Source organism: Mastigoproctus giganteus, chromosome 6 (assembly GCF_048544385.1).
Source record: "Mastigoproctus giganteus isolate SK-2022 chromosome 6, ASM4854438v1, whole genome shotgun sequence".
NCBI classification, from domain to species: domain Eukaryota; kingdom Metazoa; phylum Arthropoda; class Arachnida; order Uropygi; family Thelyphonidae; genus Mastigoproctus; species Mastigoproctus giganteus.
The window spans coordinates 227,115,079-227,130,443 of record NC_143580.1 but is presented as its reverse complement, the minus strand read 5'-3'; the positions used below and the strand labels follow the sequence as shown (position 1 = coordinate 227,130,443).

General features: G+C 32.2%; 1 protein-coding gene across 1 annotated transcript in view; it reads left to right on the top strand.

Moving 5' to 3' along the window:
* PolG1 (DNA polymerase gamma, catalytic subunit tam) overlaps positions 1–15,365 on the top strand; it is a 117,551-nt gene that overhangs the window by 26,956 nt on the left and 75,230 nt on the right. The window contains exons 9-11 of the mRNA XM_090376447.1: positions 6,616–6,722; positions 12,489–12,570; positions 13,642–13,781. Coding sequence (XP_090232573.1) covers positions 6,616–6,722; positions 12,489–12,570; positions 13,642–13,781 — 329 coding nt within the window. The remainder of the gene's footprint in view (positions 1–6,615; positions 6,723–12,488; positions 12,571–13,641; positions 13,782–15,365) is intronic.

Sequence of the window (15,365 nt, the reverse complement as noted above, 5' to 3'; positions counted from 1 at the left end):
GAAACAAAAATTTTCTGAACAAACTTTTTTCCCTTTTTATTTTTAACCCAGAAATTTATATTCAATGTAAAGATATGCAAATGTAGAAATGTTCTACAGGGTGATTTGTTTTTATTCATCATACCATTTTATTTATCTGAAGATCATAAAGAATTGTTCAGAAACAGATTTTAATATATGAACTATATTTAGCTGTTTTGGGAAATTCATGCTATGTTGAATCCTGCATTTTTAACAAAAATTATAACAGGTGATAAGTGATCATTCTGTGAAATGTTACTGTTAATGCAGCTTACTACCAAGAGTTTTGAAATGATTGACAGCAAAATGGTTGGCTCCTTCACCACAACAGTGCACCATGTCAGTCAAAAATTGACATCTGGAAATTTTGGACTGACATAAACATTCCTATCATGCTGCATTCACCTTATTTCCCTGATTTATCACCATATGATTTTTGGTTATCCCAAATCACCTGTTAAATATCACTTGTCACCTGTTATAATTTTTAACAAAAATTATAACAGGTGATGCCGACTGGGCTAGTCAGGTGGGTAAAGTGCCTGCATGGCGAAACAAAGGTCACGGGTTCGAATCCAACCTCGGGCTTGGATCAGAGTAGTGCAAAAACCTTGGGAGGTGCATTATGGCCACAGAAGCCAATGTGCCAACAACAAAAAAAATAAATAAATAAAAAAATAACAGGTGACAGGTGATAAATGATCATTCTGTGAAATGTTACTGTTAATGCAGCTCACTACCAAGAGTTTTGAATGATTGACAACAAAATGGTTGGCTCCTTCACCATGACAGTGCACCATATCAGTCAAAAATTACCATCTGGAAATTTTGGACTGACATAAACATTCCTATCATGCTGCACTCGCCTTATTTCCCTGATATCACCATATGATTTTTGGTTATCCCCAAAATTTAAATGGGATATGAAAGGAAAACATTTTTAGTCAATTGTTTAATATCAAAAAGAAATTCCAGAAGTGTTTTGATCAGTGGTAGGCACAGTGAAACAAGTGTGTGGTTGTATAACGAGATTATATTAGTTGTGGGAAATGAGACAAAAAAGCAAGCTTATACAACATCAGCCAAAAAAAAAACTTCCCACATCACCTTTCCATCCCCTCTAATAATTTGTTTAATTTTTCCCATGAATTTATTCAAATTATCAACTTCCACAACTGGAAGCTGGAAGTTTGTTCTTACAATGAACTATCCTTTGGCTGAAGGCAAATTTCTACACATCTATCATGCAACCATCATTCTTAATATTGAAGAATATTAGCAGGCCTTCCAGCATCTAGGTAAATATGCAACTAGGTAAATATTTTACCTAGTTGCATTATAACTGGACTTCGCTGAAATTCATTGTGCACTTGACTGACAAGTGAGATTTGAATATCAGCTCCATTTAATATTTTAATTTCCAAGTGGCAGCATATTGCTATTAACTTTCCCACATGTCAGTGTAATTATGTTGTAGGAATGAAATCCTCTGTTCTGCATTTCACCCTGATTTCACCATTTTAGTATTAGCCACTATGTGGCTAATACTAAAATCTTGTCCTTTATCTAAACTTGATTTTCCAATATATATATATATATATATATTTTGTGTTTTTATTATTTTAGTTAGCGTCTAATAGATTGTTTTTAATTTGTCACTTGCTACGTTAATGTCATTGCCATGTGGCAATTGGACTATTATACGTGCTTGATATATTTTAGTTTGATTGCTTAGATTACTTAAATTTTTGGTATCTATTTTCTATAGGGTATTAAGATGTATACAGGAGATTTAGTTAGCGTTTTTAGTCTAACCTATTCCTAGGGGTCTGTGGTGGTGTTCAAATTATATACTATCTAATGAAGTTAGTTATAATTATATTTATTTAACTTTAATTAATATTAATCAATACTAACTAACATTCCCTTACCTGGTCATCTATCCGCTACTTCATCTGGGGCTTTGAGCGGATCGATAGCCAGTTTTAAAGGAATGTCTCATAATTACCCGTTTCTGTTAACTCCTTATCAGTTTTGCCTTATTAGTGAGATTATTTTGCTCTTTTAGATTATTTAATTCATTGAATAAGGATAGTTTTATGTCAGTTTGTCTTTCAGTTTAATTTTAATTTTTGAAAATTTTTTATTCTTAACTTCGGATTCGGCAAACTGGTAGAGGAGAAACAAAGCCCAACGGGTAATTATCGGAATAATCGAGTGGAGCTATACTTATCTGTCCGGTGGTGGTCTTTCGGTAAATGAGGGGTTAGCCCTATTCATTGTTTGTTTTATCACTGGTTTGGTTTTGAGTGCGCAGTCGCATCTATTGTTGCTTGATATTGTTGTAGGGTGATATTTTTGCAAGTCATCCGATGAGTGGACTGATTCCTACGTCAGCCGGGGTGGAGGCTAAGTACTGGGGGGGGTTCCGTTTTAACTCCGTGGTGAAAATTAATTTGAAAATAACGTGATTTGGTTGTATGTTATTTACAAGCGTTATTTTTTTTGTTATTTACATGATTTGGTTGTTATTTACATGAGTTTGCTATCCCTTTGGACTGTTCAGTATACACCTTAATACCCTATAGAAAATAGATACCAAAAATTTAAGTAATCTTAGCAATCAAACTAAAATATATGTATATATATATATATATATATATATATATATACACAGTCAGTCCTCGTATAGCACGATAGTTGTGTTCCTAGAAACCCTCGTGCGATGCAAAATCGTGCAATATAAACAACAGGCCCTATGGGAAAAATAGGGTTAGGTGCTGACCACCCAAGATCGAACACACATTTGTAACCAAAACATTACCAAACACAATAAATAATCGTAATAAAATATTTACGTATTTTATTATGACTATTATGTAATAAAATATTGCTAATGCTTTTGCTTCTATCGTAAGCAAACTTGTTTTTTGTTTGATTTTCTATCCAAACAGATGACAGCCGTTCCATCTCTTCCAATTCTTTGTGTCTTAATCTAATGGATTTTAATTACACTTTGAGTTGTTCCTGCTATGAAAATTGTTTTTATTTTCTCTGCATTCTTTGTAATTCTCGACGTTGCCTCATTTATGTCTCTAGCACGTGCAATATCACATGGTCTTTCATTTCGCTCAAAGCGTTTCACAATTTCATATTTTTTCTCTATTGACAGAGGCGGACTGGCCATAAGCCTTAGCAGGGAAACCCGGTGGGCCGGAGGCCGGTGTGATTTTGGCCATAAACCATAGTGTGAGGCCACTACAAATTTTCCCGGGTAAGAATTTTTGACCCAGTCTGCCTCTGTTTATCGATATTGCTTTTCTTTTTCTCTCTGAATCTGCAGTGTCTTCACCAGGACGCTTCATTTTCACACCTTTTAAGTATTTTACTCATTTTTAGGGAATAAAGCACAATTACAAAACGAGGAGGCACGCTTGATACACATAAACAAAGCTGTGCGCGTGTAGCAACTGAATAAACAACACCGTAAAGGCAGAGATTAACACCTCACATTTTACTAAAGCACATTTCTAGGGGTTACTACCATAAAACAATAAAAACAATTTCCAGTTGCGTTTCTGCTAGTGGAATCTGTTATAAACTGGTAGTAAACTCGATCTAATTGCATTTGCAATTATACCGATAGCTGGAATTGTGTTGGTTTTTACGTTATTATGGTGAAATGTGTTTCCCCTTCACTAATATAAAAAACAAATACATTTTCAAAATATTCTCTTCATTCCTATCGTGTTGCGTTCAGTTGGGGTGATTCTGCGTTCGACTGCCATTTCTTGTAAACACAAAGGCGAATCGTGCATAAGCGAATTTGGTTCATGTTATATAAGATAACGTTTCCCTATTTATAAATCGTGTATGATCAAATTCGTTTAGTGTAAACACGTGTTATACGAGGACTGACTGTACAGGACAGGTGCATATGGAACCCTTTGTCAATCGGAAATCACAGGGTTAGGTTCCGGGCACCAAATATTTTACCTACCACTTTGCATTGATTGTTTTATTTTATTAGCATTCTTCATAGTTATAGTAATAGTCGATGAAGGCATATTCATAGCCCTACACACATTAGGGTGGCTTTCATCAGATTCCATCATCTGAATATTGCACTAGGATTCAATGAATTTCTTTTACCAGACATAGCATCTCTTTATTCTGTTAAATTAAAAACTTCATAACACGATTGAGAAAAACTGCACATTATTTTTTTGATAAATTTGATAAATTTTTTTTTTTCAAATTTCTGTCTTTCAATGCTATTTTTTATTCAGTAAACTTCATAATTTAGTACAAACTGTGTTTGAAAATTACAGCTATGTGGCAGGTCATCAGAGCATCTATGAGCTGGTCATCAGTTTGATGTCACTTTTGGACAACTGAGAACAAAGTTAGATTATATCCTCAATATAGATACAGTTGTAAAAACACATGCTTCATTAAATGTACTTTTAATCTGTTTTTGTAATCTTATGTAAACAATGACTTGCTGATGTGCACAAACAGAGGATGACTAAAGTAGATTATAAAACAACAGGTTATTCAAAGTTCATTCACTTGGATTCTCACTCTGTGTTAAAAATATGGAAGAGGTCTAGTGATTGACTTTGACTGCCTTTTGTTTTTTTCTTTGTTATAAGCAGAGAAAGGTGACAAGCAGCAAAGGTCAAAGATCTCTGAGTTTTGTTTTTGCTCCAATTACAAATGGCAGCAAAAACAAACCTTAGCTGTGTTTTTTATCATGTACAAGAAATATTGAATATTTTCATAGTATATTCATTATTAAAAGCAAAATGTAATGTAAACTGTTAAAAATTGTGTTGTTATAATAATGTTTTCTTAAGAAAAATAATTAATATTTTCTCTGTTACACAACTATTTTCACTGAAGCACATCCATTGATATTCCAACAACATTTGCTGTGACTTTATTTATTGTTATAAATCAAAAAAAGCACTTTTTTTTACATTTTACCTATTTATTATATATTTGTGTGTGTGTGTGTGTGTGTGTGTGTGTGTGTGTGTGTGTGTGTGTGTGTGTGTGTGTGTGTGTGTGTGTGTGTGTGTGTGTGCGCACACTCTCTCAGCCAAGGCCTTCTCTAAGAGGTTGGGTATTTACGCACCTAGCTTGCCTAGTATCCTTTAAACTCTTTCTCTTTCTTCCGTCCGTTGAACTATTAGTGTAATACGAGGGTGAGTCGGACATTCTTACTTTTCTTATTCTTTGCTATTTTTACTTTCTTTATTACCTTTATCCTTCCCTTGCCCTGCTTTATTTCCCATTTCTATACCACTGCCTGTCACACTTAATACATTTATGATCTCCAAATTCACATTGTTACACACATCAGCTCTTTTTTTTTTTTCTTCCCGTCCTTTGGGTGATTCAGAATTTTCACCTCTTTTATTTTTAATACTTTTTCATTTCCCTCTGCCTTTACATTACATTATATATTCTCAAGTTATGTTCATGAAATCAAGGCGTTTATTCTTTTTTAATTCATTTATGAATTAAAAAAGAATAATAAATGCCTATTTAGATGTTTATTAAGTTTATTATTTATTAAAAATAATAAATAATAAACTTTAATTTGTTTAATTTAATTTCCTTAATTATATACACTGTATTGGGCTACCTTACTTATGTTTTTGGAGGTTCTATCGTTTTCTCCCTTTTTTTTTTTTTTTTTTCTCTATTATTTTTAATCTTTCCTCCATTAACATAAGTTTGTATAGAAATGCAGTGGTTTGGTACATGATCAGGTGTAATCCCCTGATGAAATGTCTGATCTATGTACCAATTTTGTTTAGTTTGCATCAACCTTTTTTTTTCCCTCCTTATTTACCGTCCTCCCACCCTCAGTTTGATGCTCACAATTTTTTCTATTAATTAATCATATATTTCTTCTTTCCCTTTAAGCTTAACTATGTTTGATTGGCTCAATTCAGCCTTTAATTTTTTATAATTTTACATTTTTTTTTTTTTTTGTAGGTTCTAAATATTCTTTTACTTTATATTTATCATTCTTTTCTTTTTATTACTTTTCTTATATTCGGCTCAGCACCTTGTGTTAAATACTTCTTCATCTTTTTGTATTTTGTATTTTTTCTATTTTTGTATTTTCTAATTTCTTCCATATACTTTTGTATCCTGTAATAAAATAAAATATTGTTATCTTGCCTGTTTGCTGTTAAATTTAAAGTTTAGCATAGATTGCCTTCATGTTTAATTAGTTGTACCTAGTTAAACAGGCAGATAACAATCAGAAACAGATAGCCTTGCTAATTATTGGTGGGATATATTGAATTGCATTAGCCCTCGAAAAAATGCCATTCAATGTATCCGATTATCAATAATTAGCTGCATAATCATTATATTTTTATTTTATTTTATGTTTTAATACACTTTGAATACCTATATAATACCAATTAGATTACAGACTGATGTAATGTTAAATCTACAATTGATGGCATTAATCTGATCTGACATACCCATTACATCTATTCCAATATTTCATAATAAATTAAATATATATATATATATATATATTATTTTTTTTTCTTTTTTACTATACAGAAGCTGGGTGAATGTCTTACAGATTCATCAGGGAGTAATATTATAAATATCATGAATACTGTGAATAAAGTGTCAAAAATGCGACCATTTCTTCCAGGTTACCCACTGTAAGTACCTAAGTAAGGTAACTTCCGAATTATTTACATTATGAAAAAATATCAAATAGTGATGTTTAAATGCTGTTCTCTAATTGTTGAAAAGATACTTTACTCTATTTGTAGTTCAAGATGAAATGCAAATATTTCAAACTTGAAATTCCCGGACTTTTTCTCAGGTCAAGGTGTATTTTGCATAGGTTACCTATGTAAATAATGAAACTTTTTTATTTTTGTCCTAACAGTATGAAAATCCGGATGGTTCTAAGCTATTTGCAAGGTTCTTCATTGGCACAACCGTAAAAACAATATGTAAACTCAAATGTGAGCCTAACTAGGCAAGAACTATCATTCTTAGAAGTATTATTTATCTTTCTTAGAGATGACCATATTTTCAGAGTCATATCATTATTAGTGACTAGAGTAGAACTGCCTGTTGTAGCTAGAGTGAGTTATCTTCCTCTAGAAAGTATCTTTCATTTAGGTTCTTCATCTGTGGCCGTACTGAACTATTATTAACAAATTATGAGATAATTTTATTTGGAAACATAAGTGATGAGCTTGTGTATTGTTAGTATGAATTTGCAAAATTTTCCCATAAATGATTAATGCTTGCTTTGGATTTTTGCTCAGAACCTTATCATCATAGACTTGGATAAGAAATCACTCTTCAGTATGCTCATTCAATGTGATAATGGTGTAAGATGTTATTATGCCAACCCAAAGTTGGCATTATGGTTGCTTCTTGCTGAACTGTTTCTTATTTTTGCCGTTAGCTGGAGGATTAATGAAGTTACCTGATTAGGCAGTGTAAATTTTAGCACACTCATAATGAAATTAGTATACCAAATCTCTTGTGGTTTGAAAGTCTTCTTTTCTGGTGTGGAGTTAAGTTTACTTTTGATTCTAGATTGTGTCCAAGAAACTAGCAAAGAATGGATGGTGTGTCAGGAATGTTGCTAATAAAATGATTGAATGTGAACTCTTGCTTAAGAAACTAAAGCTGACATAATAGGTTCTAACAAAAATTTTATATCACTCAGAAAAATAAGGGATGACAAGTTTGCTGTGTCATATAGAATGCATTTAGGAAGGGTATGGGTGTGTTGGGGGGAAGGATATCATATTACTTGGAAAAAAAAAAAAAAGCTGTACACTACATGAACATTCTTAGATTTGAAACTAACACATCCCAGTAGTAAGTCTGTGAGGTAATTGGAAACAAAGGGAAATCAGAGTGGGGGATATGCTATAATCCAAAAGACTGAATATGATGAGAACCTCTATATGCACATGAAGTGAACAAACAAGAGTGAGTGCCTTTTTATGGGAGATTTCAGTCTGCTCCTTTAGTAGAGTGAGTAGTTTTATATATTTTTTAAATTTTTAAAATTAAAATTAATAAATTTTTTAAAATTTATTAGTTTTTGAAATTTTTTTAAAAATTTTTCAAAAACTAATTTTAAAATTTTAAAATTAGTTTTTGAAAAATTTTATATAGACTAGGTGATTATTTATATTAGCAGATTTAGGAAGGTACTGTTAAGAAAAGAGTAACTGCCTCATTCAAGTCACCATTGAACTCCCAACTCACAGAATATACTTTTTCTCTGCTCCATTTATCCTTTCTACTTTTGTTCTCTGGAACAGCCTTCGTTCACATGTATTTTGTAAAAGTTACAACTTACAGAATTCCAAGTCTGATGTTAATAAGTATCTTCTGTCTTCTCAGTCTTCAGCCTGTGCACAGTACCAACTACTATAAAGTCTAATATTGTTCGTGTTTGTGGATTTCGCATTAAAACAAAACAAGCAGTGGTAATTACAGATCAGCAATATGTTGGTGCCTTCCTTTTCAGTCCAAGGAATCATTCTTGAATTTAATGATTAACCTTAATGGTTTGCTGCACTTCCTGTCCCCTTCCTCAAGATAATTGGGTATATACCATCTATATAGGGTCCTTGATAGCCTTCAGGCTCAAAAGTTTTCATACTAAACAGTCCTCTGTAATTTACATCTTCCTGATCTCACAGTGCTCATGTTTACTCACACAGTTTCTTCTCAAGGACATTCATCTGTAAATTTTGAAAAGTAGCTGTTCAATTCATTAGCTGGGTGTTCAATGACTGTCCCTCATCAATTATATAAGGGTACAATCTAATTTGCTCTTTTTTCTTTATTTTATTTATATATGTAAAATTCCCTGTAGCTCTCTTTACTCATTTACTCATTGTCTTCTTATATTCAGCCTTCTGAATGTTTCATCATTCTATCACTGTTTACCTGATGTCAGTTATAGAAAACAATGAAACATTATGGAGCATGAATAAGGAAACTAGTAATTTTCTTATTCATTCATCTTCTATGTTTTCTCTTGCCATCTTCTATATTTTCTTTTTTGCAGGCTGCGCAAACTAAAGGACATAGTTTAAATTAGGGGAGATTGGATATAAATTACGGTAGTTGTAGACTGGAATAAGAAAATTCTGTTTTATCTAATGGGTTATTAATTATTAAGATTTTCCATGGTATTGTGGGTTTTGGAGTTGAAAATGGTCATCGAAAGACAGAGGATGAGGAAACCATCTGAAATGCTATTTGCATGTGTTTATTTTTTTATAACCAAAAAATATTTTTGTGTTAATTGTAACCATTTTATAAACCATATTAGTATTATTATTGTTAAATGATGAAAGGAAGCAAGCTTATACAGCATCAGCCAAAAAATAAATAAATAAATAAAACAAAAAAAAAATATTCCCACATCACCTGTCCATCTACTCTAATAATTTTCTAAGTCCTCCTTAAATTTATTCAAACTACCCACTTCAATGACACCAGATGGAAGTTTGCCCCAACAATCAGTTATCATCTGGCTGAAAGCAAATTTCTGCACATCCGTCTTGCAACCACTGTTCTTCAGTTTAAATTTATGCCCCCTCAAGTGGGTTGTCTGAGCAAGAGGAGGACAGATGTTATCAGCATTTAGCTTACTCAGTCCATTCAAAGTTGTAAACACCTCATTCAGATCTCCTTGCAGTTGCCTAGTCTCAAGCTGCAATTTGCAGAACTGAAACTTTTCTTCATAAGAGCACCATTTCATCATCTCATTAATCTTGTTCTTCTTTGCACTTGTTCCAATGATCCACATCCTTCCTAAAATGAGGCTTCCAGACTTGTATGCTGTGTTCAAGAAGTTGCCTAACCATTGCCTTATATAACAAGATTATTGCCTCCTTATACCTGTTGGCAAAATTCCTGTATATCATTGACAAAACCAGTGAGCTGTTGTAGCAGCCTGTGTATGCTGCTCAAAGAACTTTGTTTGACTGCACAATTATCCTCAGATCTTTTTCATTCCCTACTTTCTTATAATTAAGAATTATAAATTTTTATTATTATATTTGTTTTTATTTTGTACACAAATAATAGGTTACTGTTTTTAAATATTTTTGGATTGTGTAACCAAAAAAAGAAGGATGAAAGGCATTGCCACTACTGATACTAATACTATAAAATGATTACTAGTGAACTAGTAAAATGTCACACATTTTGTGTAACATTTAGTACTAGTTCATGGTATTGAATGAGTCACTTAATATCACTTATTTAGTATGTATTTAGTTATAAGGTAGAAATTCCCTATATTTAATATTATCAAACTGATTGGTTAATAATGCTTGTAGCAGTTTTCTAATTATAGGCCATACTCATATTAAGAGACTTTCACTGTATATGTGTTGTTATTTTTTTTCAATTCCAGTTCTCTATTTACTGTTTCAAAATTTATAAATCTATTCTGTTTCAACAGTCGTAAGGAGTGGATTTTAAAACTCCTAATTCCTAAAATAATAATAATTACAGTATTTAAAAAAAAATACAACCCTAAATAAAGTAGAAATCAATAGGATGTAAATTAAACAGTAAAATTAAAAAATCTAATAATAATGGGTATAATAATCTCTTGCCACCAGTGATTTGAGATAATGTGTGGTACTACACTCAGAGAGGTGAAGAATGAAAAAGACCTGGGGGTAATTGTGCAGTCAGATATGAAGTTCTCTGAGTAGTGCAGATGGGCTGCCAGACCAGATCATGGAGTTTTGTCAATGATATATGGGAATTTTGCTAGCAGAGACAAGGAGGTGATTATCCCTTTGTAAAAGGCAATGGGCAGGCCACATCTTGAGTACTGTATACAGGTCTGGAGGCCTCATTTTAGGAAGGATGTAGGGTTGCTAGAATGAGTACAGAGAAGGGCAACAAGACTGGTGAGAGAAACAAGGGGGTGCACTTACAAAGAAAGGCTTAAGTTCTGCAAGTTGCAGCATCTGGAGACTAGGCACCTTCGAGATGATTTGATTGAGGTGTATAAGGCCTTGAATGGTTTGAGCAGGCTCAATGCTGACAGGATACTTCCAATTGCTCGATTAAGAACCTTGAGGGGACATAGATTCAAATTGAGGAAAGACAGTTGTAGAACAGATGTGCAGAAGTTTGCCTTTAACCAGTGGGTAGTGATTGCTGGAACAGACTTCCATCTATTGTTGTGGAAGTCGATAGCTTAAATAAATTTAAGGCTGAACTAGACAAATATTTGGAGTGGCCGGATGGGTGAAATGGGAAGGAGTTTTTTTTTTGGCTGATGCTGTGTAAACTTGCTTTCTTGCATCATATGCCTCAACTAATGCCAATGCTAATTGTGATTTTGTATTTGTATACCAAAATTTTTCAATCCATGTTTTTTTACTCCTCTCTCTCTAATATATATGGTTCAATCCATCTCCTTAATCTAAATAAAACAAGAATTATGGTTCCCACCTCCCACAGATCATGGGGAGAGTCTAGGAAGTAGTTCATAGGAGCAGAATTTGTTTCACTCTGCCCTCTTAATGATGTATTGTCAGTACCATATATGCAATACATTGCTGTGCGTGAATGATGTGCTACCACAACTTCTCTTCAGATTATCGTTTTTAAAGACTAAAATTTATTTTTACCAGAAGTATATATTTTTTTGGACTTGTTTTCATAATTTTTTGAAGGTAATTGCATTTGTTATAAACCACTATTTATTTTATCCTTTATTGTGTCCCATAATCATCAATATGATATGTCCCATATAGGACACATCATATTGATTATAATCTTATTATTGATTATACTTATAATTTATAATAAAATTATTTGATTTCATTGATTACAATTATATAATTAATAATATGCAGTAATAATATACAATGAATTATATGTAATTAATATATAATTATAATTAATTTGATTTGATTGATTATAGGCCACAATGATCAATAAGGCCTGTAATCAGTATATTCAGTAAGAGCCGAAGGTGAATTTGTGAAAACAGTAAATAAAGTTATGAAATGAAGATAAAAGTACTTGTTAGATTTCATTGTTTTTATTTTGCATGAATTGAAAATGAAGTCTGTGTTTTGTCATATCAGCATGTTTAATCCCCCCCTCCACATTTTCTATAAGACCTTAATCTTCCCATACACTCTGCTTTTCAGGGATGTATCCCCTGTAGTTGATGAGGGATTCCTCTAAAACTGATAAGCATGAAAAGATAAAACTTTTAAATAGTCTCTTTATTTTTAGACTGACTCTCTGCTTTTATTTCCAATTTGTGTAATATGATATTGAATTTTAAAGCAGGCTACTTTTTCTTTTCAGGTTTTAGATATTGTTTGGTTCTTATGTAATAGATGAAAAAAAAAATATATGCTGTTTAAAATAAGGCATATTTTATGTATTTACAGTTGGTACCGTGAAATGTGTGCAAAACCTGTCAGCACGGAATCTCTAGAATGGGAACCTGGGCCAACTCTTATTAGTACACAGGTATTAACATCCGTATCATAACAAATAAAGTAGAAATCAAATCAAATTATATGTAAAAAAATTAATTTGAAAAATTTTTTAGTTATTTTAGATATTTTTATGTTTATTTTCAGTGCTGTGAAATAGACTAAATTATTTATGAAATGAAAACACTTTACAAGTCTATGACAAAATGAATTAGTTTATTGAATGCTAAATGTTGGAGAATTTAAAATTAAAACCTTTAAAAACTAACGCAATATTTAAAAGTTTTAAAATTGCTTAAATTAATGCATAAATTCTCCTTATTCAGGCTCCTTCAAGAAAATTCCTAACATATCTGTGTCTCTTTTTATCTATAAAATCTGTTTTAAGTAATTTTAAACACATTAGAGATGATAAAAGTTTAATTTGAAAACATGACCAATAAATGCCCATTTGAATAAAATCAGTAAACCATCCCCACACCAGAAAACTGTCAACATTGATACCATTGAGTTAAAAATTACCTTGCCTCCCACTTCCCTGCCTCTCTTGATGTCTCTTCCAACTTGGGATGTGATAGAGTTGATTAATTAATTTAATTATATTTGTTGTTGTTTATTTATAATATTGGAACTTCAGTTAGTTTTTGGTTTTCTTCTCTTTCTCTTCTATCAATAGGACCTGATGATGGTTGCCCTGAGAAAAATCAGAGTAGCTTGCAAGTTAATTTAAGCAGTACGATGTACTAATGTTGGTTTTTTAAGATTTTAAATTGAAATTCTTTAATTAGAATTCAGTGTTCAGTTACTTAAGTTTATTGCAAACATGGTTTAAATTTCTTTCATTTCAAAAATAATTTAGTACAAGTATATCCCATGTTATTCCTTTCACACATCACATATTATAGTTTTGTTTATTTATCCTTATTATAAAGTACTAGTGAATGTAGCATGTTTGAAAATAGATTTTGCTGTTGTTCATATAATTATTTTTTTGTAGAGTTCTTAATTTAGTATAAAGTACATTTTATTGATTCTATATATATTTTAATAGCTTTGTAATTTAATGTTGCTTTCATAAAACTAATACAAAGCTTTTTTTCTTTAGATGCGATCGGTTCCCAAACTTATGCGCCTTACATGGTATAACTATCCATTACATTACAATAGTACACATGGTTGGGGCTACCTTGTTCCAGGGAAAGAGGAGGCGGAAAACAGTAATACAGAAAATGACTTTCCTTTAAAGTAAGTATATATTTAGTTGTATAACATGTTTGGACAGCATTTGCTTTTATAGTTTATACTTAATTATTAATAAGCATTAAAATTACTGTTAATTTTTCTTTAACACACTATTTTTCCTTTGAATAAAATTTAATCTTAGGAAATACTTAGTGTGCTGACAAGGATTAAATTATGTTGTGAAAATAGGGTGTCTCTCTCTCAGCAGCATTTCTTCTAATAATGTAATATAACAATTACAAAAGCAAAGTATAAAGACAGTTTTATTATGTAACATTTTATATAACAGTTATATTAATTTTGTGTGTTGTTATCTAGATCAGCCTTTCTCAACTGGTAATTCGTGAGTGCTTATCACTTGGGATTCTGTCTTGGGGTGTATTTTTCCATGTTTTAAGAGTGTCACACAAACAAATGTGAAAAAGTCACTGTCTAATTATAAAAATGATAAGATTTTGGGCTATAAGCATTTCTGGAAATCAGACAGTAAACAAAAAATGCAGTTCTGGATTTCCAAGTGCCTTAACAGAAATCCAAACAATATTTTTCAGTGAGATGAGCTTCATATGAACACTTCTAAAATCAACTGTATAAGATTTAAATCTTATACAGTTGTTTTTAGAAGTGTCTCTAAAAACAACTGTATAAGATGCAAAATCAAATGCTGCAGTTTTTATATGCATAAAAACTGCAGCTTTTCCATAGTTTGGACCCAGCATATTATCCACACTGAGAAAGCTTTGCTTGCTGAATGCTGCATTGCATTATCTATAACATGTATGCTTCACAAGCAAGTCAACATTTCACATATCAGGTAAAGTCAGTAATATTTAGTGTTTAGAAAATCCTTGAGCAATAAAGGAACATGTTAATAGCAGTCCAAAAGTGGATGTGTGGTGCCACCATTTCTGTTACAGTATTATTCATCGAGAAGTCAATCACTGACAGTCTATTGGGTTCTGTTAGAGCTTTATATGATCCCTTAGCTTGAAGTCTAAAAAAGACTTCAAGATTCAAAACTGACTATACTCTTTCAGCATGGCGCAGGCACTTCTCCCAGCTGACAACATACTAGGAGTCATTCTGTTCAGGCACTCCCTGTTGAAAATTTTCCGAGCCACTGGATAGGTAGGAACAGACCCATTTTGGCCAGCATGCTCACCTAATATTATTTCACTTGGCTTGTGGCATTTATGTTAAGGGCATTGTATTTTGAACTGTTGTACCAGATTTTCCAACTTTTAATTACAAAATATGGAAAGAGAAGAAATTCCATTTGAACAACAAGGGTGCCTCCGTAGCCAGCTGGGAAGGAGCAGCAGTGCGTAGCACACGCTTCTTGATTAGACTGGGGTTTGAGCCCGTCACTACCAAATACGGAGGATGCGGAAAGGTCAGGGAATGACCACCGCATATCCCTGGAGCAATATGGCCTTAGTTGCTAATGCCCCTAAAAACCAAATAACAACAACAAACCATTTGAACATTTTATGACTGACTAAGTGAACTGATCAAATATGAAAATTTATTGAGCGAGTTTTGAAACTTCATGACATTATTCATTCAGTAATTAATTTATAATTGTCT